Source organism: Rhizoctonia solani, chromosome 4 (assembly GCF_016906535.1).
Source record: "Rhizoctonia solani chromosome 4, complete sequence".
NCBI classification, from domain to species: Eukaryota; Fungi; Basidiomycota; class Agaricomycetes; order Cantharellales; family Ceratobasidiaceae; genus Rhizoctonia; species Rhizoctonia solani.
In genome coordinates this window covers 2,176,968-2,203,319 of record NC_057373.1, presented here as the reverse complement: position 1 = coordinate 2,203,319, position 26,352 = coordinate 2,176,968, and the positions used below count along the sequence as shown (strand labels likewise).

The following is a 26,352-nucleotide window of genomic DNA, read 5'->3' as shown; positions in this document are numbered from 1 at the left end:
CAAAGTGTACGCAATCGCACTGCACCTTCTGATTTTCGGCCTTACCGGTATACGTTAACGACACTTGAATTAGAATGCTATAAAAGCTAACGCAAATGCTCTGTTCTCTTCAATACGCCTATCGTCCTCGACAAATTTACATCTACCTATCCTTCTCATGTCTCCCCGTATTGCTATCATTGGCGCTGGTCCCGGGGGCCTAACACTCGCCTGTATCCTCGCCCGACACTCAATCATCCCTACGGTTTTCGAGCGCGAACCATCCCCCGATTGTCGTCAACAGGGCGGAACGCTTGATCTCCACACCCACTCGGGCCAGCAAGCATTGCGAGACGCTGGACTATGGGACCAGTTTCTAAAACACGCTCGCTACGATGCTCAGACCGCGAAAGTTGTCCTCAAGTCGGGCGATATAGTCTTCGAGGATGGTCCCGATGAAGATAAAGAAAGTGCCGGCTCTCGTCCCGAAATCGATCGCACGGCCCTGCGCAACATTCTTCTGGAGTCCTTTGGCATCAGTAACGTCAAATGGGATCATGCTCTTGCATCCGTAGAGCCCACGGACGACCATAAGCACGACCTACACTTTAAGAATGGCCAAGTCGAAGTTGGTTTCGACCTCGTTGTTGGCGCCGACGGGGCTTGGTCTCGTGTACGCCCTCGCGTCACATCAATCGCGCCCTTCTATTCCGGCGTCTCTGCAATCGAGTACAATATCTCGAATCCAACTGGCCCTCGCTTCGACTATATTAATGGCCTAGTTGGTAAAGGAAGCATGTTCTCCTTCAGCGATCAGAAGAATATCACGGCGCAGAGACAGGGGACTGGCAGCATCCGTATATACACCGCTTTCGCTATGAGCAATGTCGGGCCCGATTGGCTCAACAACACATTCAATCCAAACGACGTAATCGCTACCAAGGCGAAGGTCTTGACCTTTTATGAAGATTGGGACCCCCGTCTCCGAGATTTTATTCAGTTGGCGGATGACAACTTTATTGCCTTCCGACCCATGTATATGCACCCTATCGAACATACTTGGGAGCCTTGTCTGGGACTAACGCTTTTGGGTGACGCGGCGCATTTGATGACTCCTTACGCGGGGGAAGGAGTGAATATCACTATGTGGGATAGCCTCGAACTGGCGAAAAAGATCGTCGAAGGTACAAAGTCGGGTGATTTGAACCGGACAGTGCGAGAGTACGAAACCGACATGTTCAAGCGAAGCTCTGAATCTAAAAAGAGGACCGATAGGAATAAAGTAGCACTTTTCAGTAAGGATTTTCCGAAATCGATGGATGCGGTTATTGATGAAATGAGAGGAGGTGGTCTAGAGTCGAACTAGAGGAATTGATGGGTCACTAGAGGATTTCTGTTTAGGATTTTGCAGTTTCAATTTGATCAATATATATCATATATATAAACGCCTGATGAGTCCCGTTGGTAGAAGATCCAACAAGCTTTCCACGGGAGCCATCACCTTTGGCACTAAAAGAAGCTTAAGCGCTTAGGACGAGTTTATCAATAATTAACATGTTTTACAACAATGCGAACAAAGCAAATCTAAGGAGCTTCAAAGTCGAAAATTCCCTCTGAATTTCCCTGCTGTATGAATGGTTGGCTTCGGTAAGGTGCTGGTGCGTTAATATATCCCACTAGCCTATGGTGTTCTGAAAGAAGTATGTCGAAAGTACTGAACACGCAGAGTGCGCCTAGGAGTGCTTCAAAGCACGGTATATGCGCGTAAATTTGCTTTTAATCATCCTAAGTGATAGTATCTACCCTTGCTGTGGTTAATAATAATTAATCCAGTCATAATTCCCAGGGAGGAACCTCACATGACGCTCTAGGTATATTGAAACCACGTTTATCGACACATGTATATATACATGAAGAGAATCAATAACGGCGCTTAAAGACCAGAGGAACCCTGATTGGTGCAATAGTGGCTTCTTGCATTGGCTCCAATAGACGTGCCTCTCGTTCCTTGGCAAATAAAAGCACCGTCAGACGACAAAATCTGAACGCGTAACGGGGAACTCACGAGTGCACTTTCTCCCGGAACGGAAAGAAATTCCTCTTCGTCGATTTTAATCTCATAGCGCTCAATCAGCATGGCGAGCGCAACGATCCCTTCGATTTCGGCAAACCTGTAGAGGGGCAGTATTTTTGTTGAATGATTACAAGTATCATTAAAAACTGAGACATTGCCTACCTTCGTCCAATGCACGAGCGAGGCCCAGTAGAAAACGCAAGGAACGCATCCTTGTTGTAAGGCTCCAGGAACCTTTTGGGTCGAAATTTTTCGGGCTCGGGCCAGTAAGTGGCTATCATCCAACAATGATATTTATTGTTAGTAAGGATATCTACCTTATGAAAGAAACTTACGGTTGTAGTGAACTGCGGTAATAGACAGCCAAACGTTTGCGCCCTCGGGAATAAAGAAGTCTTCGCGTATATCTTCGTTTGTACTAGAGCCGTTGCGTGCAACACTTACTACCGAGTCCTTTGTAGCAACCTTGGCGATGTGAGTCACCTTGAAAATCATGTAAGCAACTTTGTTCTACGAGCGCAACCAAGATACTCACTACGGGATACATGCGCAAACTTTCCCAGAATACACATTCTACAAGGTTGATATCATTTAGTTTCGAGTAATCCTGTTCCCGGACATGAAACATACTACTAGGTATGGCAGTCTTTTCGTACTTACAAGCCTTCCATGTAACTTCATGAACTGTTCGATCTGCACATACACCTCCTGTTGAGTCTCTGGATATAGAGCCAATAGCCCAAGGCAGAAAGAGAGTGTATGCGCGGTCGTCTCGTGCCCTGCAAACAGGAACAGAAAGATGTTTCCTAATATGATACATTTTAGTGCTTATCTATATAACACAAGCTATTAGCTGTGAAGTTCACCAGCAACTTCTCTATCATCCAATCCTTTTTTTTCATCCTCCATGTTTTCATCATTCGCTGAGAGGAGAATGTTGAAAAGGCTATCGGGTGCCAATTGTGTTTGGTGTCCATCTTGTAGCTGTTCACTGGTGATTTCGGAACTCTTGCGACCCAATCCAACCATGTTGGTGAGATATGCTCCAAACTCGGAGAATGCGGTTGTAACATCCCTGGTTTTCTTGGTTAGATTATTTGCCCATGTCGGAATCAGCGCTCTTTGGTTGTTCTGACGGTTTATTAATATCCACAGGTCGAATTACTATCATACCTGAAAATAAGGTTCTTGGAAACAGTCCGCAGCGCATTTGAGAAAGACATCTGGCGCCCCTCGGGGACCTTATCCTCCTTGGGATCCCAATTGGTACGGCGTCCAAATCCTGCCATTGAAATTACAAGCAGAGCAAGCTGCCCGGACAACAATAAGCCACGCGATCTTGGGAGCTGATGGCCGTTTAAATGGAACACTCACAGTCTCGGTCACGTCGGTTGCGTTTTCTACGCGAACTTCTTTATGGCCTTGATTGTCCCATATTTTGAACAAACTCCGCATGATGTCTTCGGTCTCTGACCAAACCAAACGAATATTTTTCTGGCACGCGAAGTTCAAACTGTAGTGTCCTTCACGTTATGACAAACGGCAACCCATACCTCATTAAAGGCGCGCTGGGTCTCCTTACGCTGCCTCTTCCATACTTCGCCTTCAACCATCGCCAGGCTTTGCCCGTAGTGCCCGATAAATTGGTCAAGGTATTCTACATCTTTGACGTACCGCTGCTTTTGTGTGGCAATAACCTAAGGGCGATTTAATGACCATGGCTGCTTGGTACTATCAAATACACGGCGAGGACTGTACCTTGATCGCTTGAGGATCGGCGATATATACATTTGGCCGCAGGTTGGTCATTGCTACTTGCATATACGCATCTTTTCCCGCACGCGAAAATTCTGGAGGAACTAAACATGGGCATTATCGAGAATCGAAATTGATACATACCGCTATACTTGGCTCGAAAAGCGTGATCGCCACCGTAAACCACCCCCGGAATGCTGACTCCGCCGGGAAGAAAAAGTCTCAATAAAAGTGTCCTGGGAGAGAATATGTATAGTCCAAAAATCAGAGAAAATAGGATCATGTGTGCACATACTCTTCAGAAACGATCATGTGCTGGTGTGCGGCATACTTCCGACCAACTCGTAACATTTGTAGGTATCGAACAAAGGTCCATACGATAGCAGCGGAAAGTACCGCGGTAGCAGGAGATTTGGGCAACATCTCCATTATATATACTGAGAATCTAACGATTCAAGCGGTGTCGCTATGTGTTAGCATCTAAATTAATAAATAAAATAAAATAAAATAAAATAAAACAAAGGCACACATTGATGTCCAGTTTAAACGAAGCTGGTAGCTGTCTAATGATGGTTGTAAACGAGATGCCATGTCACCGGTATGATGCCCCTGGAGCCGAAAGGGGGTAACACTGCGGTCACCTGACCATGGTGAGTTCCCAACGAACCCTACCAGGAGTTGGGCGTTATCGTTCATCTACATCCTGTCTCGTCTGTTGTCTTGTACTTTGTTCTCATTAATGCATTCATATCCAATATTTCTGGTCTTAATATACATATATGTACCTTTCATGGTCGTGTAATATCTATAGCGCTCGTCGATGCTACATGGGAAGGCAGAGAATTCACCTGCTATGTCTCAGAGGCTTGATTTAGATATGTAAATCAGCCATTTTTCTGGTTCATAAATGTCTCTCATAGTTAACCTCAAGCCGTGGGTGAGTCACGTTGTATAATTGATGTGGGACGTAGCAAAAGCAAAGTACGAGAGATACGGCTTGGTGAAGTAATTGGATCTGCGTCGTTTCAGTGGCCAAACGTGACTAATTGCTACAATGCCTGTTTGGCCTTTCTGTATAAACATGATTATCAATAATTCAGGTCAGTATAATGAAGGCGCCGTCCACACAAGAAGAATTGGAAACACATTTGTAAGCTTTCTATCGACAACTATTGCACATGAATGTCATTTACATCATAGTATATCCATCCCGGTGGCCCTGGTCCAAGTAGATATTTCCTCAAGTATGGGATCACCTTTTGAGTCGTCCAGGCTAGAGTTTCCTACACTGTAATGTACATGTGTTGTAGTGGCAAGATTCAAATACATCAAATAGATTAGTGAATACCAGCATTGTGTTTCGAATCCCCTCATACGAAGAAATAACCGGATTTGAGCGTTTATACTTCCTGGACATTAGCTAATTGCAATAGTACTCGATCGATCTATGATGTGGATTGACGAAGAACCAGACCCGTTGACGTCGACGAACCTAATTATAATTCATCGTCATAATCCATCAATAACGATCTCATGTCGACCAACTCGCGATCGGGCCCTTTCAAGCAATAGCATACGCGTATACGCACTAGTGTATTGAGACCAATGACGACGCACATTCTATTAGTTGGGACAGCTACAAAAACAGTAGTATCTTGACTGGTCAAGAATCTTGTCCTCTGCACCACTCAAGCTGTTACAACACCGCCAATGTCACCTCGTATTGCTATCATTGGTGCCGGCCCTGGTGGTCTTGCGCTCGCTTGTATTTTGCGCAAGGGCTCTATCATACCATCTGTATTCGAACGCGACCCCTCTTCCAATTACCGGTCGCAGGGAGGAACCCTCGACCTTGACGTTCATTCAGGCCAGCAAGCTCTGCACGACGCTGGCTTGTGGGATCAATTCCTGAAATACGCTCGCTATGATGCTCAGATAATGAAGTTTCTCACAAAAAACGGGGATATTATACATCAAATCGGACCAGATACAGGCGAAGATACACGCCCTGAGATCGATCGAACTGCTTTGCGCAACATATTCCTCGATTCGTTTGGCACTGAAAATATTAACTGGGGCCACGAGCTTGTTTCTGTAGAGAAAAATCAAGACTCCCGCTACGACTTATATTTCAAGAACAGCAAGTTAAAATCAGGATTTGATCTTGTTGTTGGAGCGGATGGCGCTCACTCCCGAGTTCGCCCTCGTATCACCTCTGTTGCACCCTTTTATTCTGGAGTCTCTATCATAGAATTCGACATTTCGGACCCCAAAGGCTATCGTTATGACGCTATGAACGACTTAGTCGGCAATGGGAGCGCGTTCGCATTCGGTGACCAAAAGTGCCTTCAAGCGCAGAGACTCGGCGACGGAACGCTCCGCATATATGTCGGTTTTGCGATGGAGGAGGTAGATCCCGACTGGTTGAAGAACAATTTTGACCTAGAAAACCCGGCTCTAACCAAGTCAAAAGCTGTGCCTTACTTCAAGGACTGGAAACCGGTCATACAGGATTTCTTGATATTAGCTGACGAAAATCACACTGAATTCCGACCATTGTATATGCACCCTGTCGAAGAGACGTGGGAGCACTTTCCCGGATTGACTCTCGTTGGTGATGCCGCACACTTGATGACCCCATATGCAGGCGAGGGTGTTAACATCGCTATGAGAGATAGCCTTGAGCTCGCAAAGAAAATCATCGAGGGTGTAAATTCAGGGGATCTGGATCGAGCACTCCGTGAGTATGAGGCGGATATGTTTGAGCGAGCACTAGACTCGAAGGGACGAACGAACAAAAATAAGAAAGGTTTTTTTGCTAAAGACTTCCCTAAGTCTATGGAAAGCATCGGGCCGAAACATGAATAGGTATGAGGCTTTTAAAATAACATGTGTTGGTAAATACATTAACATGCATTAGGCGGTATTTTAGGACAAGATTCAAGTCAGAGGAAATTCTGGTTAACCGTACTAAATCCAGATGTAAATACATGTACATTTACAAATCACTATCTTTGGCAAGTCTTTCAAGAAGCTACGGAGCAGTAAGTTTGAGCAGACATTCAATAGTAAAATCAGTCTTACTTGATAAAGACGTCCGAGGGCTGGCCGCCCGAAATTGCCCACTTATTGTCGATCACCGTGAACGGGACACCAGTAACTCCCATATCGCGTGCTTCTTGGATCGCATCAGCAACCTCCTTCTTGAGCTCATCAGTGGCTAAAAACTCAAGAGCCTGCGGTGCAATGAGTAACTAGCTACGGATAATAGATGGGACAAACCTCTTCCTTGCTCATAAGCTTCGTCTTTTCTGCATAACCTCCAAGCACATCTGGGTCACCAATGTCTTGTGCAAGTTCATGATAACCTCTTAGTATCTCAGTCAGGAGCGCTTGTTGGGCATCCTGTCCGCCTATATTATAGGCCTTCATGAGGATGCGATGCGATGGAGTCGTTTGGCGGACGGTGCCCTTGAAATTTCTGCCAAAAGCTCATTATGGATGCTATTTGATTGAAATATCATTAACGTACAAATTCAAGCCGAGTGGCCGGGCGCGAGAGGCAACATTCTCGTGCATTGCCTCAACCCTATGTATAACTTCGTTCAGTCATCTTAATACCAACCTTCAACAAGAAGACCTGCCTGTCTCCAAATTTCTTACGGTAGCGTTCCACTTTATCTAGCCCTTTGTCCTCTGGGAGGGTAGGATCCAATTGGTACGGTCGGTACTCTAAACGTATCTGCAAGGGAAGGTTATTTGCTTGTGCACGAGCAAGGGCTTTGCGCAGTTCCATGGTACCGATAAGGCACCATGGGCTAGACAATGTCGCTGAGTAAAAGCTCAGGCCGAAGTGCTTGGATCAATTCACCAAATACTGTCACTGATGACTTTTAGGCTCACAACTCGTGCGGCAGCGGCCATAGGTATGGGGATCTGGTCGACGTTGAGAAGCTAAAGCGAGATTGATGGGGTACGGGCTGTAGTGCCCGGACTCATGCCACTAATATTTATAACCGCGGGTGCCGTGTGCGCGCTCTTAGTAATTAGGAATGAAACAAAGCAAATTCGGCACATGCACAGTTGCCGGACATCAATACCCGCGGTAACAGACCTCCCGCTCAACCTGCCGTTATCCATCTCTATGTATCCGACCTAGCCGCTGGCATGTTCAGAATAACACCTTTTATAGCCACTCAAAATCTTATGGAGCCTCCGAGAGAGAGATTAGGAGGGTTCCTGTTCTAAGAGGAGCAAAAGCGAACCAGAAAATAGGAATACCTGTAGCAGACCAATAGCGAACTATATAAGACCATATGCAGTTTTCCATCCCAGTTTATTGCAACAATCAGAATAGTAGCCAAGGCTTAGAATGTTTTGATATTCGTCGGCGCATAAGTGGAGTCTACACGCGCGAAGAGAACACGCAATCGTGATTGCTAAACATCGAGATGGTTTTACTTAATTTAGATTTGTCGTCGGTCTCGTCGAATAGATAAATCGCATGATAGCCCATATGCACGATAAGAGTAATAGTATCCATTATTACCCGAGTACAGTAGGCAGTAGCATGGTCGATTTCATGCCTTCGAAATCGACATTAATCACGTGGAAATGACCATGATGTCCCCGGTTTGAAGCTATACAGTACCTTGAAGGTATCGGCCTTGAATGTATGCAGGGAGTCGATCTTTTATTTATAGCTTTGCTACTACATTCTGATATATAAACAACCACGTAACTTAATGGTGTATGGCTAGTTAAGGGTTGAGCAGGTACTAATCCGGTAAGGATGTGTTGCTATTGGGAACAGTAGCACGGCATACATAAACACGGAAAAGCTCTTAGGAGACGTATAAGCTAAACAAGTCCTGAGCTCATAACATAGAGCTAGATAGCAGATGGAGTGGGAGCTGACTCAAAGAAAGTATACTAAGGGGATGACGTTTGAGTAAGTTTCTTCAAAACTATCTTTCGATAGCCATGTTCAGGACTTACAGTACTAGACTCCAAGTCGGTTCCATTGGCAGAGGCGGTTGCGGTATAATTGGCGAGAGAGCTGGTAATGATTCTGGTAGAGTTATGAGTAGTGTTGTTCTGAACAAGACATATTACTTTTAGATTCATCTTTAGGTCTGTCTTATGTTGAGGCTTACCGAAGTAGGCCAAGGTAGCTCGGCAGAGCTGGTAAGAGTGGAGGTGGAATTGACGATACTGGTAAAGATAGGCTGTTCACTGGCAAGAGTCGATCTAGAAGCGGGAGGTGGTACCCATGTGAAAACCTGACATTGAAAAGCATTCACATTAGTGGTTTTCAAGTAAGCATCGATAATGAGCCTACGTTAGTAGACACCGGAAGGATAACCGATGATACAACATGCGTACACTCCGCAGAAGGAACAACAGAGGTCACATTGGTTTCAACGGCAGTGGCCGGTTCAGATACGACGCTGGTTAATGGCTCAGACACAATTGACGTGTGAGCAGGAGACGGAACCGGAGTAAATACTCCAGAGGCGAGTGAAGTATAAGGCTCGTGGCTAATGAAAGTAGAGCTTGGGTCGAAATCGGCTGTGGAACCAACTGGTTTCAGTATCGTACTAAACAAGTTCTTCACAATACATAAATGTGACGATCGGCTTTGCCATGCTAGTAGCAGCCATAAACGCGGCGCTGAAAACAATAATACTGGTGTGCATATTGCGATACGTGTTGAGTTCGAGAGTGCTAAAAAAAAAGCAAGAGAGTAGTAGAGGCTTTAAGTGCTTGGTTCGGTGAGTATATGACTCTCATTGCTCTCTTTTTATACAATAGACATTGTGATAGTAACGGCATAAACTGAGAGCATGGTGAAATTGCAGCCCACTCATTTCTCATCGCCAGACTGCAAAAATTGGAAATTGAGCTGAGATTTGTAGTAACTTCGTCGTGGATCAGTATCCCGAGTCCGTTGAGTGCGTGCGCCAGCTGATGAACACAGTATCCACGGGGGGTAACATCATTTGTACAAATACGGACATGAAATCTAAATCTATTTATGTGTTTGACTACTTGCTGACATATTTTAGAATTGGGATGAATTTTCTTGGCAGGTAATGGTATCTTGCTGTGCTATGAGCGTAAGTCGTGGAAGAGGCGAGACGACCGTACCCACGATCAATACGAGCTACTCGAGTATATTAACTTTCCGTTTCCTTGTTGTGCAGCCGCAATTTGCGCGCTGCAGGTGTACAGAGACACCAGGTCCTGTACATTTCATGCGCGATTATCTGGTGGCAGTGTAACTTGGAGATAACCGGATGCAAATATGTATTCCAAATTGGCCCAGCGCTCGTCAACGTTCCCCAAACCACCATGGTGAGTATACACACAACCGAGAACGGAGAAGGTTATTCTAGTGCGATGGGTTAGCATACAATATCGTATAAAACCCAGTATTTCGCGTGAAGATGGCCGGAAACGTTCTGTTACTGTCGGATTATAGTTTGCTAACTTGGATGGACGGTTTTGTAGCCCAAAGCCAAACCCGCAGCGACCTCGGGCGGAAAAGCCGCCAAGAAAAAGAAGTGGTCGAAGGGAAAGGTCAAGGATAAGGCGCAACACGCGGTTACTCTCAACCAAGGTGCGTAGTGTCTGAACGACTCCACTTATCTAGTGTATTTCTTCCCTCGCTAATATAACTGCCACTATAGCCACCTATGACCGTATTATGAAGGAAGTTCCCACCTTCAAATTCATCTCTCAGTCTATCTTGATCGAAAGGCTGAAGATTGGTGGCTCCTTGGCACGAGTAGCAATTAGGCACTTGGCAAAGGAGGGACAGATCAAGAAGATCGTACACCACAACGGCCAGCTGATCTACAGTAAGCTCCTCATAGGTTAGATGGTTCAATTGCATTTGCTAATTACCTGTAATGTAGCTCGGGCGACTGCGTCTGACTAGACAGCTTTGCTATCTGTACTACTCTTTTCATTGATCGTTTTTCACTCTCGCATTTATTTGCCATCCTCTATGTAAAAGCATGAGTCCACTATGCAATCAACCTTTTTGGTGTCTACCTGAAACTTGGTCGGTATGAAACTATAACATAGCGCTACTCAACTAAGTAACAATGTAATGTAATCAACCGTCGTCCCGGCCCACATCCAGAATCCAAACCATCCACAACGTACGAATGCTTTCCAGCAATCAGCCCGATCATCAAAGTCAACGCGGTAAAGAATCCGAGCTAGCTGAATAGCTCCCAACCCAAGGCCTACCCAGGTATCATATCAATAAGATCAATACTAGGCTGGGCAAATGATCTAGAGAACAAACCTGCAAAGTAGCCCAAGCCCATTCCGCCTTCAAGTCCCGCAAGTCCGATCAATCCGACAGACGACAATGCGAACGCGCTCAAGATAGGTCGGGAATTATCTCCGAAAAGAAGGGCAGTTGAACGAATACCTGTTAGGGGGTCATCTTTTTTGTCCTTCATTTTGGGTCAGCGTGAGGGTGGTTGTTTGTGGATGCAGAAACTCACCTGGTGCGCATAAATAGTGTCATACACCATTGTCCAGCATACACTGCCGGCATACAATGGTAGGCATACCGACCAATCGACTGCACCGGCAACGGCGGACCATCCTAGCAACGCGCCCCAATTGAAGGCCAAACCTTGATGTGTATGATAAGTTCAGCCTGTAATAAATGCGTATACTATGTTACCTAGAACTGATTGAGGCCAATAGGTTATACGTTTCATTACCGGGTATACGATTACGAGCGAGAGTGATGATGCACCGAGAAATATGCTAAATAGCGCATAAGATTGGAGGAAATAGAATTAACAAGGATTACTTGCCTGTACCAATTGAACTGCGTCAAGACTGCAAGACCGGCGCTCAGTTGCACTCCCAAGAAGCTGAGTGCCTGCCATGGGGTCAAGTCACCTCGCGCCAAGGGGCGGGTTCGGGTCCTGTCTTGAAGAGCTAGGTTTAATCACAGATTAGAAGAGAAGAATGGATACTAGTACCAACTGCCTTGTCCAAGTTACGATCCCACATATCATTGATTGTACAACCGGCGCCTCGCATGATAAATGCACCAATACCGAATAGGGATAAGTATGTCAAGGGAACAGATATAGGCTCATGTGTTACGTATGATGCCATAGTAATCGACCAGGCTAGAGAGAGCTACATGGTTGGCTCGGATTCAAGGAACGGGATCCGTACGTACTACAAGGCCAGAGAAGTAGCATAGTCCCGATAGGTTTGTCAACGCGAGCCAAAAGAGCATAGGGTTGTAGTTTGGGCGGAAGACGTTCGACCCATGTATTGGTCACCAATGGGGCAAGCTGAGATGAAGCAGGGGTAATTGGAGCCGGATTTGTTGACAGTTGGCGTAGTGGGAATGTTTTCGGCAAAGACTGAACTCGACTAAGGATGCAAAATCTTTGAAGACTTGGTATTTTAAGCAAGGTTTTGGGGGCTATCTGCCCGAGAAAGGGTCTTTTCAGACTTGAACCACTGACTCTGTAGCCTGCTCGGGCAAACATTGTGGTCGGCAATAAGAGGAGAATTGCCGGCGGCAAATTAATTTGCAATAGATGATCATTGTTGGGATTGGAAACAGTAACAGTCGCATCACCAGGCTGGATCTGTGCTGTTGTCGACCACCAGACAAGCAAGGGGGATATATCATTGGGCTTGGTCTGATCCTCGACGTATCCCACCAACCCTAGTCTGAAATCCGCAATAGATCCTGGGCGCCTTTGAACCACGGATTGGGTATAGGCGACCAGGGAGCGATTATCGTAACATTTGCACCTGCATCCCACACCACCAGCCACCACGATATCCGCGAATTATGGAAGTTGATACACAGACAACGGCTCCGGTGCCGACTGTGCTCCCGCCCATCGCACAGGGGGGTCCTGGCATCTTGACGGAGAGCATGGGGCTTGGTAAGCACATGTGTATCTGTGCACAGGCGATAGCTGACACCAACCACAGTTCGCCACGAAAACCAAGAGGTCACTTTGTCCGAGCTACAGGCTCGCCTTTTCTTGCGAGAAGGCGATGAATGGGTCAATTTGGGCATGGGTAAACTGGTATTTAGCATAGGAAAACTATCAATGCGAGCCTACATTGGTCCGTAATCCATTGTCATGTTACAATAGCGCCACTAACCGGGTACCGCTTTAAACACAGCCGTTGTCTCTATTCGCTCTCAAACTGTCTTGCTAGATTTTGCTATCGCAGAGGCTGGCAAGCGACGTGACAGGCATGTTTATGTGAACGCTCCCAATCCCAAGGCAACAAGCGGAAGCCCACACCCTCGCCTCCACTGTTTCAAGGTGTGTGAACTTTTATAATAATGTCCGTGGCATCGATTTGATTGCTGACATTTTCATCGGAAAGTTCCAAACGGAGAAGCACGCGTTTCAGTTGGAGAAACGTTTAATGGCACTTGCCAATCGTGACCCCGTCGCAGCCATCAGCCGTTACCTACCATCCCATAAGACTGCCACACCCGAGCAGATCCAGCGTGCTCGGGCGAATTACGCCAGCGCTCGGCTCAAGCAGCTCCAAGAGTCTGGAATCCACACGAACCAGCTTGAATTTCCCGACTCGTACGGTCTTCATTGGGTCAGTCCCGTACGTGCGTCATCAGCCAAGCCTCGTGTACATCCATACGCAACCGTCACCAAAGAACGGAAACCGAGAAAGTCTGATGCCAATGCCGACAGTACCGCCAGAGCTCTTGCAGAAGCACTCGCCGCCACCAGTATCACACCTACTGACCAACTAGAGCGCGGTGACAATGTACAGTCTTCCATTTTTGGACCACTTCCTCCTCCGCCTCCGGCCGTCAAATGGGGTGGTTTCGCCGAGTTTGGTCCCCGTCATCGCAGTGCAGCAACAAGCAAAGAAATCACCCCAGACCCGACAACAGAATCACGTGTATCACAGGATTTTGTCACCGCATTTGCTTCTCAGACGCTCCAAGATACGGAACAATCGGACTCTGCCTCTAGTTGAAGCTTTCACGAGCTCTCTTTCATAAAACGGGGCAAACGAGCTAATGGTCTAGCCCTATTGTCTAATCAGAGGTCTAGTTCGTATAGATGTAATCATTTCCCTTCTTCCTTTGCGTCCGCTTTTGTGTCCAACCTGTGTTATGATTGTTCTTTCGTGATTTCTTGGGCTACACTTCTCTCTCCCGTTGTCGTTCTTTCTTTCTAAGCTGCTGTCCGTTTGAGGCACTCCTTGCCTTACAGAGAGACCCTGTCGCCGTATTCACCCTGGTATCGTTGTGCATTTATCACCTTTCAACATTGTATCATGTATGAATGACATTTCCTCAAACAAACCAAGTGTGTTTCAATCGTGAGAGAAGATAAAGGTTAATCTGGGATAAGAATCATAAGATGGACAAATCGGTCTTTGCGGCCAGTCACGTGGTTATAATTGGTTCAAACCCGTCTGTTATCACCATTTCGTTGATCTCATTATGGTGTCACTACTAAGGACGCTGCGGAGCATTCGCCGCGTAGGTATGAAGGAGTATATTCGTCAAATGTGGTATATTGGAGATGCAAAGTCGGGACGATTCGTTGGGGCGGACCAGTAAGCGATTTACCTTGGTGTGAGAATGAGTGATTTGGGTTTATTGAAGGGCAATAGGTTCGGTAACAGGTACTTTGAAAACACCAACGCCGAGGAAGAGCTTCCAGGTGTGTACGGACACTTTGATAATCGCAAGCCAGGTACTGAACTCGTTTAGGACGCCATCGCTGGGTCGATTATCGCCAGGTAAGTCTGCGATCACCATCTGTAAACGCATGCCCACCTTAAACGGTCCACCTAGCATGAATACAATGCGACCCAAGTCCCACCCGACTGGCACTCATGGCTCCACCATATCCGAAGCGAGCCCCCTACCACCGACAAGATAATGCATGAGTCTACTCAACCATGGCAAGCCGTGAGTCCTCTCATCATCCCCAGTGAATTGAGTATTGATCGGCATGTGTTGCTGTGTTAGCAATATCTCGAGAACTTGACTGGCACCAGAGGTGCATACCGTCCATATAACACTGCTGCACCAAAAATCACTGCGTGGGACCCCAAGACCAGACTGCGTGCATAGACAAATTGGTTGGTCTTTGCGCGCGTCACACGTATGTAGATAATACTATCTGAACTTGGTTCTATCTTTTTGCATAGTGGCGTCCTTGGTGTGCGCTAATCTCGTAAATGCAAAAGTCTATTAAGATGCGTGATCACTCTTGTGTTTACTGTTCGCTTTCTACTCCGGTTCAAAATAGTTTGCTATTAATTCATTCCCTCCAAAATGACACCTACCCAATAAGGGGCCCTTCTTTAGTAGTCTGGCTATCAAGCTCCGTTTCCGCGGAAACGGATCATTTCCCAGTTTCTTAGCCAATCATATCTCCTCAAAGACTTATCTTAACCACCATCGTGAGTTCTTGGCTGTCTTCTAAATCCGTTCCCCCAAATAACTTGAGCCTGGGTAGCATCAACATGTCGATCAGGGGCTTGGCTGTTGCTTTGAATAGCAATGGTCGATACGCGTATAGGAAGCCAGAGATGGCAGTGGATCATCTGGTCATTGGAGCAGGTGAGCGCCATATCAACCAGGTCGAATGATTGATATATTGATATTTGACTAGGGGTGGTTGGTCTGGCAATTGCCCAACGCCTAGCATACAAGTTTCCTGATAAATCGACGTACTTAGTGGAACGTAATAGCAGAGTCGGAGAAGAGACGAGGTGAGTCATTTTTGACTCTAATACCTCCTGTTTATTGGTCTGAGGATGAAAGAGCTCCCGAAATTCAGAGGTAATCCATGGAGGCAAGTCCTATCCACTATATTACTTTATAGATCATCTTAACACTGGACCAGGACTTTATTATCCGGCCGACTCACTGAAAACTCGACTATGCCTACGGGGCCGACATCTGCTTTACGGGCACTGTGACAAGCATAAAGTTCCTTATCGCAAGACGGGAAAACTCATTGTTGCAAGGAAAGGCCAGGAGGAGTATCTGAATAAACTACATGCGCACGCGAAGGCTCTCAAATGGCCACCCTTTTCTAATCCAGTAAGTTACAAATTGCGACACTTCTGTGTATGGCCCTAAGCATGCATAAAGCTAAGGCGTACCACAGGACTCGTCCAAATCCCCCGTTGCCCCAACCCGGTTGATCTCGGGAGATGAAGCACGGCAGCTCGAGCCCGATCTATCCCGTGAGATCACAGCGGCCATCGAGAGCCCTGAGACTGGTATCCTTGACTCTCATTCGTTCTTTGAGTCTTTGGAGAAGTTGATAGACGAGAGCAATGGCGCTGGGACAGTGGCACTCGGTACCAAAGTCGTTCGTGTGGACCCGTACGTACCGCAACCGGGAGACAACGTTGATGGTTGACTAGCGGTTGGGTAGTGCAATTTCTCACTGGAGATAGCGGCGAGCCGGATAGTATCCTCACGCACACGTTAGTCAACGCATCAGGACTATCTTCGACACTCGTTCTGAACGCACTTCTCCCACTGGACAAACGCCTCACTGCATTTTTTTCGCGAGGGTCATATGCGTCGTATCGCGGCCCTGGTACCTCCCACATTAGCCGACTTATCTACCCAGTTCCTGAGCAGAGCACAAGTCACGGACATGCAAGTCTAGGCACACACCTCACGGTAGACATGGAAGGAAACATCAAGTTCGGACCAGATGCAGAATGGCTTCAGCCCCCCGAAGACATGGCGCTAGACGGGCAGGAAACACATGATTTTTGGAAAGACACCTTATTCCAAGCGACAGTCGCCTTGAACAGATGTATCATGCCGTCTTGACCTATTTGCCTGATATCGTCAAGATGGCTTATCCTCCGACTATGTGGGCATCCGCCCTAAACTTGTTGGCCCCGGACATGGGTTCCAGGATTTTGTTATTCGACAAGATTGGTCTACCGACTTTTACAGCGCGGAAGCCAACAGTAGGTCCGGCCGAATGATTAGCTTACTAGGTATCGAATCACCCGGACTTACGTCTTCACTCGCTATGGGGGAGATGGTTGTCGAAGAATTAATCTGATAATATGTATTTATAAAACTACTAGAACAAGATAGACCTATAACAACAAGCAAGAATATCATGGACGTCAAAATAGTTCACTGCACAGGCTGTATGCGTTACAATATTTATAGACAAGAATAAAGAAAGCGCATAATCCATGGTATAAGTATCGCTGTTACCTAAACCCACTAGCTTTGGATCCCAAACGACTGAGCTTGTTGGAAGAGCTCGATGAAGTGCCAGCAAGGGCAGATGGGCGATTGGAACTCGCACTCTTAGTCTTGGTAACTTTGTTTTTACCGCCATGACCGGTGACCGACACCCCTTGACCCATTCGGCCAATGTTGGCGCGATTCCCGCCACCCTCTTGTACTGCCCATTGTTGAATACGTGAAGCAACAGAATTGCCTCGAGTAACCGGGGCCAATTTCTGAGGGACAGCATCTGGAAGGTCAATAGTCGCTGGGTCTTCTTCATCAGAGTCATTGTCATGGTTGAAATTCGGTGGTTTGAAGCCAAATGACACTTCGGCCTTCTCGGAAGACGGAATATTTCTATACACAAGTTTAACACCCTCGCGAAACGAAGTTGGAGATTTAACCTCACTTTAGAATGTCCAAACGGAGTTTCGGGTGCTGTCGCCTCCTCTTCCTCGACACCCACTTCTTCGCCTTCTTCTCCCTCTTCGTCATCTTCCTCGTCTTCATTCATCCCAGGAGCAACGTCGATATCTTCGGTAACTTGGTTTAAATGTGCGAATTCGTCATCTTCGGTAGACTTGATCGCTTTGTCATACATATCCACAAATGCTCGAGTGGAATCGTGTTTCGCTATGTCACAGAGGCTATCAGGCCACGCCTTTCCAAGATTAGGTCACACATACCAAGTGCATCCAAATGGTCGTTGTCAATCTTGCGCTTCTTGAGGAAATTCTTTGAGCTACGGTGATGCTCTTCTTCGCTCTCGTCATCGTCATCCAGGTCCATATTGTCCCCACGCCGTCTTCGAGTACGGAGCTTCCCTGCAACAACGTCTCTTGCCAGTTTCTCTCTCGCTTCGTCATCTTGAGCGTTTTGTTCCCTACCATAACGCCAGCCTCATCAATGCCATAGTCATGCCAGCTCAGAGGGAACGACAGGTACGCACATGAACTTGGCCTGAATCTGGGCAGCAGCTTCCGTATCCTCATCCATCGCTTGATCATCCACCAGCCCCTCGAGATGTCGATCTTCGTCACTGTCCCCTTCTTCTCCCTCTTCATCCTTCGAACGCAGTCCAAACCCTTCGTACTCGTCGTCCGACTCGGCGGCTTCGCCTTCCACAAAATCTGACTTGGCAAGTTTACGCTTACGCTCTTGTTTCTTCTGTTTCCCGCGTTGAGATGCCATGAGCTTATCAAATACGGATGGAATTGGAGCTAGTTCGGACTCGCGTTCAGGAGTCGAATCTTGCGCAGAAGCAGCTCCACGCCGGATTCGATATAGCTTTTGCGAACCTGACGACGGTGTACCTAGTGAAGTGGTTGGCATATGTACAGGAGTCGAGCTGGGCTCTTCGATTTGGGTGCCAACGGTCTGTGTCTGAGCGGGCTTGGTCTGTGTCCACAATCTACGTCGAATTATATCAAAAACTCAATCCATTTTACAAAAGATAATAAGGACTCACCCTTCTTCGTTCAACCACATCTGATTTTCCTCCTTTTGCGTAGGTGAGAATGGCCGAGCCATCAACTCATCTTCGCGCTCAAATAATTCCTGATCTCGTCTAGCTTCCTCCTCAGATATCTTGGGCTTGTACAATAGTTTGGCACGTTCATCTTGAGTCAGCTCGATATTATTTGAATTGACCCGCAGGGCTGAAAAAGCATCGGATGGTCCAGCCTGAGATAAACCCTCTTAGTGTATGCGCTACGACATGGCCAGAAAAGTGACTCACATTAGCAGAGTTGGCGAACAGCTGCGTCAACCCACCACCACCTTGGCTCGGCGATCCAGTAGGAGCGGATTGACTCTCGAACCCAAATACGTCCCCCAATCCACCAAGCATGTCCTGTGTTTCGACCTGACTGAAGCTTTGTGTTCCTGTAGCCAAACGCGACTTTTGAGCGCGCGGAGTTGGGGAACCGAACCGAAGGGATGGTGACAGCAAGCGCTGAGATGGGGAACTGAGGAGTCGTTGAGAGGGAGAGCTAAACGAGAGTGGCAGCTTGCGCTGGGAAGGCGAGTCTAATCGACGCTGCAAAGTGGAGCCTGGCTTGCGTCGAGGAGATGCAATCTCTTCTTCGTCTCCAATTACGCCCTTTCTATGTCGTTTCATAGGCCTTCGGACAACATCTTCTTCATCTTCCTCATGTACATCCAGCTCGCCGAGAGGTGCACGCGCAACAGCTGCATTTTCTCCAGGAACTTTATCTTCGTCTTCCAACTCGCTGAGAGGGAGTCTTCCGGAACCCGTCGAAGATAACCGTAGATGAGACGGGGAACGGCCAAACAGATGAGACGGAGAGGGTGCAGCAAGACCAGGAGATAGACCAGGAGACAGGTTATTGATATGGGTGGGCGAACGAGCGCTTAGTCCGGGAGAAGCTGCATCTATCCTGGCAGGGGAAAGGCCTGATCCAATGCCCGCAAGCTCTAAAGAGTTCTCCTTGTCTTCGTCCCCCTCACCCTTCTCGCTCCCATCGAAATCGCTGACTGGCTCATGAGGCTTCCGACCTCGCCCGGCAGTAGGCAAGTTCTCCTTGTCCTCTTCTTCCTCCGATTGTTCTTGCTCAGAGGCGGAACCACGATAATCTTCATCCTCTTCATCCTCTTCATCTTCCTCCTCCTCCTGCGGGTGCTCGGCACGCTCCAGAGCCTCTCTAACAGCCTCCTCAACACCCAGCCCCTCTTTCCTGTCCTTTTCCCTCTTCAACGCCCTCCCACCATTCGCTTTCCATCTCTCTTCATCCGCCCTTTGCCTTGCCTGACCATCATCAAAGGACTTTGTGGCGACAAAGCGCTTCAGTTGCTCCATTGTCATACGTGCACCGTTGTTCCCCCTTCCAACGGGTTGAGTGGGCTTACCGCCCTTCCATCCCGTTGCAGTTCGCGACGGTGTCCCAGGCAAACGAACAATCCCGAATTGCGAGTCTTCGTACTGCCCACCGCCTTTAATTGGTGAAGACGATGGAGCGGCGTCCAGCCCAAAGTGATTCGCATGACCGGCTCGGAGGACTTGGCTTTCGGACACCTCTTGCTTAATCTTCCTCTGTGTTGTAGCAGCCTTTTGACCAGGCCGGGCCAGAATTCTCGAATTCGTGGGCCGGGACCCACCAGCAATCTCCAGATCGTCGTCCGAGTCCGACTCTACCTTCCGATTAGTAAGAGCGCGTTTTTTCTCCTCCAGCCCAACCTTCGATGGCTTGGGCTTGGGCTTGGACTTTGGTTTGACGGCAAATAAGACCTGGTTAACAGCCGGAAACTCATCTTCGTCGCTATCCTCCGCACCGAACATCGACATTCCAAGCGCGTTTGGTTTCCCAAATAAGTCCCCTTTTTGCTCCGACCCGGCTTCACCTTTAATCGGCCCTGGTCCACTCTGCGAGCTTCCGACTATCGGATCGCTCGATACCTGATACTTGGTTTTAGGTAAAGGAGCAGATGCGGGTGCAGGATGCGATGACAAGGGTCGCATAGCTGCGATCTTTTCCCTCAACTTTGCCTTACTGTCGGTCGGTTTTTGAGACCTCGCGCCAGGTGGAAAGGGATACGAGTCGATTTCGGCTTGGTTCAGAGACGAGTTATAGTTGGCAAAATAGGATTTATGGTCTACTCGTTTGGTTGCGTTTTGGATACGGATCTCGCGTGCTAGTAGGCCAATGTTATGTGTCAGGTAGTAGTTGATAATAAAACATAAGACGCACAAGCAGCAATAGCTTGCTGGGTCTTTGCCATTTCGACTTTCTCGGCCTTATTCAGGCCCTGGAGCGAATAGCAGCTATCAGCACGGGTGCATGAGCTGCAACAAACATGGACTGACCCTTTTGGTGGAACGCTTGACCTGGGGACTGCTCGCATCTTGGATCTCCTCCTGTTCTTCCTCCTTGTCGTCCTTTGGCGGCTCCTCGTCGCTATCGTCACTAAGCGCAAGTTTGACAGGCTTCTTTGCGCTACTAGCAGGCGTTGTGGGATTCGAAGACTTGGCCGGCCGGTCGACAGACATCTGACTGGGGGATTGCTTGTTGTTCGATTCTTCATCTGAATCAACAACGCGTAAAGGTTTTGCCATCCTTTTAGAAACAACTGGCTCGTCCTCGCTGTCCGCCTCGTCATCCTGTTCTGGCATAGGTTCTCCGTCGGAAGAGGGCATAGCCACAGCGGTGTTGAGTTCGACGCTGGTGTCGGGATCGTCTGTATCTGGATCTCGGTAATCTCTCGAGGGGCTTTCACGTTGGGGCTGTGACTCAGGCAAGGCCGATAGCGACGAAGACGATACAAGGGGCGTTAAACTCGAGCTCGTCGACTCGCGTACCATCTCGCCGTCGTATTCGTCATTGTCAATGTCTTTGAGTTTTTGTTTCCAATCCTGGTTGAATTCGGCCTCGGTAGGCGATGAATTTTGGTCATTTGTAGCAGTGGACTGGACGCTAGAGACATTCAGCTGTGCGCTAGAGAGGCTAGTAGGAGGTCTCGGTCGGCCATAGGTGATCGGCATTGTGGTTGGTCGGGTTGGCCTCCAACAGGGGGAAGAAGCAGGGGGTGTGCTCGAGTCATGACAAACCTCGGCGTTTACTCCCGTGATCTCCCCGGGAACAATTGTCTTTGTCTCTGAAGGAGTACGAGACCTTACCATCCGGCTGGACAGATGAACGAACGAACAAAACGTCACGCGTTTCTTTCAAGATCCCCGCACTTAATTACTTTTAGCCTCAGGCACTTTTGCGGCAGCCGCTAATTTCACGTGATCGCGACCAAGGGACTTCTCAGTGTTTCAAACGACATGGCATGCATGGGACATAAAATGGAACATAAAGCAACAACAAGCAACACAAAGGTAACGCGCATAAATCCTCCAACTACACTCAGTCCTTCTTCTTGAGTGTGCCCAAGAATGCAGACTTCTCCGCCTTGGTCTGGAAGGCACCGTGGCCGAATTTGGAAGAAGTATCGATGAACTTGAGTTGCACCTTTTCGAGATCCCGACGGGAGGTGTGGACCATCAGACTCTTACGAATGGTAATGACACGCTTCTTGGTACCCGGAATAGAGCCCTTAAGCATGAGGTAGTCGTTCTTAACGATACCGTAGTGAGGGAAACCACCGAGAGGAGTGATGCTCTTATCCGTGGCGTCGGAATCGGTGCGTGCGTTGGCAGCATCTGAGCCGAGACCGATGCGGTAGATCTTCTTGTTAAGCTCGGTACGGTGGTGGTATCCATCTGTTCATCCATCAAGTTCTCTTCGCTCAAATCAACCCCATTGAAACATACCTTGACCAGCGCGAGCAACAGAGAACATGACCTTGCTAGGATGCCATGCTCCGATACAAGCGACCTTACGGAGACCCTTGTGTGTCTTGCGAGGCAGCTTCTTGGTTCCCCATCGGGCAGTAACACCCTCGAATCCATGACCCTTGGTCACAGCAATAACGTCAACGACCTCGTCTTGCTCGAATACAGTCGAGACCTCAACAGGCTTTTCGAACAGGCCGTGAGCAAAGGCGACCTTGTCGGCGATAGATCCACCGTTGACCTAACGAATAATGAGTTAAGTGGATATATGCGCATAGAGTCTGAATCCCACCTGAATCTCCATGAGATGTGCCTTCTTTTGCTTGAGGCCAGTCTTGCGGATCTGGGTGTGAGCAAGGACACGAACAACAGTGCAGTATTTCTTGATACGCTCGAGTTCGCGTTGAGTGGACTTGCCACCATTCTCGGCAGCCTTCTTGGCGTAGCGGGTGAACGCCTTTTTCTTCGAGCGATACCAGTTCTGCATAAAATCGACTGATTAGCTTGTATAATTATGAGAAATAGGTGATTATATTAGCTGACCTTGTAGAATCTCCTCTTGACCTCGTCGCTGAGGTGGTTGGCCCAGACGGTGGTAAGAGTACGGAGACCACGAGGAGTCTCGACGTATCCAACAACACCAACGACAATGAGAGGGGGTGTCTCGATAATCGATACAGCCTCTGGTTTCTTCATTAATACCCGTTCTAATTATTTCAGCTAATTGAACTCACCGACAACCTCACGCTTGTGCATCTTGGAACCAGGACGGTCAAGGTCACGCACGATGTGGGTCATACCGGCCTTGTAGCCCATAGTGGCAGTCAAGTGAACCGGCTTCTTAGGGTCGTCCTGCACACTCCTGATTTATATTCTATTCCTCAGCTAAGTAATTTCGATTGAGCGTACCTTGGGGAAGGACTTGACCTTTCCGCGGTGACGGGCAGCCCTCTTGCGGGGCAAGAATCCCAAAGATCCATGGCGGGGCGCCTCGTACTACCCCCTCCTCGTCAGCCATTATTCAGTCCGGATGAATCGGCGTCAGCGTACCTTACGGTGAGACATATTTTCTTGACAGTCGGTGTGTCGGTCGGCGAGCGGGTACCGGAAGCAAAATTCCTTCTGGACGAGTGGCTTGTCGAGGAAACTAACCAGGACCAATCATTGGAAATTAGTTTTCGCGCAGAAGATCGAAATTGATCTACGCTTGACTCTGACCTGGATGGACTTGGATTCGGTCATATAGAATAATAAGGCCTAACATAGAAACGTTATAAAAACTGATCTTATACAAACTCATACTACCCACTGGTGATACCTGCGTCGCTTGACTGACTCAACGACTTGCGCCACAATCTGGAACTTTGCGACTCTGATACGAAGCCTCCCCACTCACCATGTCTGCCGGCCCAACTCCTCGACAGCCTGTTTCTCTCTCGACATTCGACACCACGCCACTTTTCATGCGTGAAGCTGCTGTTGGAACAGATAGAGACGCTCCTGAAGATGACCAAAATACCCTGGCTGCGCTTCAAAGTCTGATTCATGAGGGCGATCCAGAAGGTATACACGAATATCACAGCTACACACGATGCGTAATGACAGATCTGGGCTGCAGAGGTTGCATCGAACTTTAAAGACCAAGGAAATGGGTACTTTAAGGCCCGTCGATTCCGGGAAGCAATGGGATTCTATACCCAAGGAGTCGAGGCGTTGACAATTCAATCGATTGACGGAAGTCCCAAGACTGTGGAGGTAAAGAAAGGACCGATCACTTTATAATGCGTTACTGCTCAATAGAGCAGCGGCAAACCTAGAACTCGGTGAGTGGCAATTGGCGAGAGTTAAGATGAGTACTGAGCAAGTAGAAAGAGAATTTTGGCAAAGTATTGAAGGATGTCAAACTTGTGCTTGAGACAGACCCACGGTCATCCAAGGCTTTATTCAGAGCTGCCAAGGCTTTGGTCAAGTTGAGACGGTATGAAGAAGCGCTAGACGCTTGCGATCGGTACGTTTCCTTCAGCTCTTAACTGTTCATAAGCTAAACGCAGGTTGACAGATGCCTATCATTTGATCCAGACAACGGGGGAGTGAAATCTATACAAGTGATTGCTCAAAAAGAGCTTAATGTTGAAGTTAATAAAGCCAGGCAAAAAGCTGAAGCCGAAGAGAAAGAGAAGGCCAAAAAGGCAGCTCTTAGTCTTGCACTGCAAGTAAGTCGAACCTCGTCTGGTTTAATATAGCTTGACTAACATATGTGCGAATACAGCACCACGGAATAACAGTCCTCAAAGATAATACCGATCCGGAACACCTTCCCTTCCTTGATCCACCTACGCCACCATACCCAACTTCCGCACAACTTATATGCCGTGTCGTTCTCGTGTACCCGCAATATGGACAGACGGATCTCATTGTTCGGTTCTCCACAGAGGATACGCTCGGAGCACATCTCGATAGCATCCTTCCTGACCCCGAGACTGGGAGTGACGTACCGTTTGCCCCATGGGACGAGAAGCAAGAGTACATATCTAATAAAGTCAATGTGTATGTCAAACTCGAAAGGGAAGAGTACTGCGGTTGGGCCGAAATAAGATTTTGGCGGACATTTGCAAGACTGCGAAGGGGAAGGAAGGGAAGATGACGGACTTGTGATTGGGCAAGGTGTTGTTGCGTTTGTGGTTGTCCCAAAAGGTTCATTGGCCGAAGAGAAGTATTTGAAGAGTGTCAAGGAAGAGAGGAAGGACAAAGCATAGGTGATAAATAACCTATATGTAAATTGATCTTGAGTATTTTAATAGCAAGCGAAGATCTAGGGCGACTGGTTGACTGGCGTCATAGAGGTCACTACAACTTACTGTAATCCAAAAACAATTACAACGACAACGACATTTGGCGGTCGAGGTATATCGGAATGATTATGAGCGTAGCTCTTTTCAATCGCGCTTACTTTCGCATGACGGAATCAACGGTTAAAAACCTGTACAATTACAAATGCGAGACATATGATGCATCTCTATATCACTACAACATCTCAGCTTGACTGAAACAATCAATTACGTTAGAACATGACAAAACACATGCGTCTTATAGTCGGAACAACGTATCTGGTATATCAGAGTCTCTTGCATTGGAACTGATCACACAACTGGGAGTGCCATATACCTGTGGTGAGATGCCCATAGTTATGACTGCTACATGACAGTTATTACTTGACATGCATCTGAGTCGAATAGGAACCCAAACAAACGCAAGCTTGGAGGTGTGTGATTTGATCGTGCAACACATGTAACTTATGGCATACCAAATGGCTACTATGGCAAAAGTCTAGATTGACTCGAGGTAGGTATGTCTGGCTTAGATTCCAGAGAAACGTCAGTGGCACCCGTTTATTGTGCTGAAAATGGGTATTTGAAAAAGGAGGGTCGACCACGCTGTTATGCCACTGCCTGCATCGCTTATCCAGGGGGCTCGGAGGACATCATGTGGGTGAAATATATAGAGATATGTCCACATATATATTTTGGCTGCTAGGAAAACCATGTAGCCACCATAGTTCAAGGGCTTTACACATATATGACACCACCGATAAGTAACGCATACAGCGCCCGGGTAACGGTGAACATGATGAAAAATAACGCTGATAAGATAAAGAAAGTATAACGCTGGTTTGGAAAGAGTCCCACAGCAAGTATGTGTACTAGATTCTCGGGGACAACTGCTTCATGCTCAATACTAACAATTCCCAGTGTAGCCTCAGCGGCTTGAAAGACACCGTATTGCCTACCCCTTCTACACGTAGCTCATAGTTAATTATCAGCTTGGGTAGAGTAGCATAAGATGATAGCTACCTGTGATATTTACTTTGAGTATTCAACAGAATCACCTCCTGTACGAATTGATGGCGGAATGACAAATTGGCTCTGATTTGGAGTGATCAGAGATTTATAGAGCACATCCATACTA

General features: G+C 47.5%; 12 protein-coding genes across 12 annotated transcripts; 7 read left to right on the top strand and 5 right to left on the bottom strand.

The window, feature by feature from the left end:
* Positions 1-157: 157 nt before the first annotated feature.
* Positions 158-1,345, top strand: RhiXN_00732 (salicylate hydroxylase; the record flags this gene model as incomplete). Its single annotated transcript, XM_043320551.1, has 1 exon — positions 158-1,345. The coding sequence occupies one exon, from the start codon at positions 158-160 to the stop codon at positions 1,343-1,345; it is 1,188 nt and encodes a 395-aa protein (XP_043179563.1).
* Positions 1,346-1,899: 554 nt separating this feature from the next.
* On the bottom strand, positions 1,900-4,237 carry RhiXN_00731 (cytochrome P450 family protein; the record flags this gene model as incomplete). Its single annotated transcript, XM_043320550.1, has 13 exons — positions 1,900-1,986; positions 2,045-2,150; positions 2,216-2,327; positions 2,389-2,536; positions 2,589-2,660; positions 2,714-2,859; positions 2,920-3,128; positions 3,227-3,363; positions 3,428-3,547; positions 3,607-3,750; positions 3,812-3,903; positions 3,953-4,044; positions 4,104-4,237. The coding sequence occupies 13 exons, from the start codon at positions 4,235-4,237 to the stop codon at positions 1,900-1,902; spliced, it is 1,599 nt and encodes a 532-aa protein (XP_043179562.1).
* Positions 4,238-5,518: 1,281 nt separating this feature from the next.
* On the top strand, positions 5,519-6,676 carry RhiXN_00730 (salicylate hydroxylase; the record flags this gene model as incomplete). The annotated part of the gene is made up of 1 exon (XM_043320549.1): positions 5,519-6,676. The coding sequence occupies one exon, from the start codon at positions 5,519-5,521 to the stop codon at positions 6,674-6,676; it is 1,158 nt and encodes a 385-aa protein (XP_043179561.1).
* Positions 6,677-6,888: 212 nt separating this feature from the next.
* Positions 6,889-9,507, bottom strand: RhiXN_00729 (DSBA-like thioredoxin domain protein; the record flags this gene model as incomplete). Its single annotated transcript, XM_043320548.1, has 9 exons — positions 6,889-7,044; positions 7,091-7,289; positions 7,341-7,378; positions 7,434-7,626; positions 7,680-7,744; positions 8,807-8,905; positions 8,965-9,090; positions 9,150-9,348; positions 9,410-9,507. 9 exons carry the CDS (start codon positions 9,505-9,507, stop codon positions 6,889-6,891), a joined length of 1,173 nt encoding a protein of 390 aa, XP_043179560.1.
* A 655-nt stretch (positions 9,508-10,162) lies between these two features.
* On the top strand, positions 10,163-10,751 carry RhiXN_00728 (S25 ribosomal protein; the record flags this gene model as incomplete). The annotated part of the gene is made up of 4 exons (XM_043320547.1): positions 10,163-10,165; positions 10,322-10,430; positions 10,501-10,671; positions 10,729-10,751. 4 exons carry the CDS (start codon positions 10,163-10,165, stop codon positions 10,749-10,751), a joined length of 306 nt encoding a protein of 101 aa, XP_043179559.1.
* A 155-nt stretch (positions 10,752-10,906) lies between these two features.
* Positions 10,907-11,361, bottom strand: RhiXN_00727 (4-hydroxybenzoate polyprenyltransferase; the record flags this gene model as incomplete). The annotated part of the gene is made up of 3 exons (XM_043320546.1): positions 10,907-11,064; positions 11,127-11,280; positions 11,332-11,361. The coding sequence occupies 3 exons, from the start codon at positions 11,359-11,361 to the stop codon at positions 10,907-10,909; spliced, it is 342 nt and encodes a 113-aa protein (XP_043179558.1).
* A 1,298-nt stretch (positions 11,362-12,659) lies between these two features.
* Positions 12,660-13,834, top strand: RhiXN_00726 (uncharacterized protein; the record flags this gene model as incomplete). Its single annotated transcript, XM_043320545.1, has 4 exons — positions 12,660-12,756; positions 12,806-12,943; positions 13,004-13,149; positions 13,214-13,834. 4 exons carry the CDS (start codon positions 12,660-12,662, stop codon positions 13,832-13,834), a joined length of 1,002 nt encoding a protein of 333 aa, XP_043179557.1.
* A 472-nt stretch (positions 13,835-14,306) lies between these two features.
* Positions 14,307-14,945, top strand: RhiXN_00725 (NADH-ubiquinone oxidoreductase family protein; the record flags this gene model as incomplete). The annotated part of the gene is made up of 5 exons (XM_043320544.1): positions 14,307-14,422; positions 14,480-14,529; positions 14,580-14,608; positions 14,664-14,780; positions 14,841-14,945. 5 exons carry the CDS (start codon positions 14,307-14,309, stop codon positions 14,943-14,945), a joined length of 417 nt encoding a protein of 138 aa, XP_043179556.1.
* Positions 14,946-15,340: 395 nt separating this feature from the next.
* RhiXN_00724 (FAD-dependent oxidoreductase) lies at positions 15,341-16,914 on the top strand (the record flags this gene model as incomplete). The annotated part of the gene is made up of 7 exons (XM_043320543.1): positions 15,341-15,437; positions 15,490-15,589; positions 15,634-15,659; positions 15,724-15,923; positions 15,991-16,211; positions 16,253-16,656; positions 16,697-16,914. 7 exons carry the CDS (start codon positions 15,341-15,343, stop codon positions 16,912-16,914), a joined length of 1,266 nt encoding a protein of 421 aa, XP_043179555.1.
* Positions 16,915-17,071: 157 nt separating this feature from the next.
* Positions 17,072-21,591, bottom strand: RhiXN_00723 (Serine/arginine repetitive matrix protein; the record flags this gene model as incomplete). The annotated part of the gene is made up of 8 exons (XM_043320542.1): positions 17,072-17,470; positions 17,503-17,726; positions 17,780-17,976; positions 18,043-18,504; positions 18,562-18,776; positions 18,832-20,744; positions 20,801-20,858; positions 20,917-21,591. The coding sequence occupies 8 exons, from the start codon at positions 21,589-21,591 to the stop codon at positions 17,072-17,074; spliced, it is 4,143 nt and encodes a 1,380-aa protein (XP_043179554.1).
* Positions 21,592-21,958: 367 nt separating this feature from the next.
* Positions 21,959-23,451, bottom strand: RhiXN_00722 (ribosomal protein L3; the record flags this gene model as incomplete). Its single annotated transcript, XM_043320541.1, has 7 exons — positions 21,959-22,314; positions 22,366-22,627; positions 22,679-22,867; positions 22,930-23,069; positions 23,121-23,238; positions 23,296-23,382; positions 23,437-23,451. The coding sequence occupies 7 exons, from the start codon at positions 23,449-23,451 to the stop codon at positions 21,959-21,961; spliced, it is 1,167 nt and encodes a 388-aa protein (XP_043179553.1).
* Positions 23,452-23,783: 332 nt separating this feature from the next.
* Positions 23,784-25,142, top strand: RhiXN_00721 (TPR-1 domain protein; the record flags this gene model as incomplete). Its single annotated transcript, XM_043320540.1, has 7 exons — positions 23,784-23,949; positions 24,005-24,141; positions 24,204-24,209; positions 24,255-24,394; positions 24,446-24,599; positions 24,656-24,965; positions 25,003-25,142. The coding sequence occupies 7 exons, from the start codon at positions 23,784-23,786 to the stop codon at positions 25,140-25,142; spliced, it is 1,053 nt and encodes a 350-aa protein (XP_043179552.1).
* Positions 25,143-26,352: the final 1,210 nt, after the last annotated feature.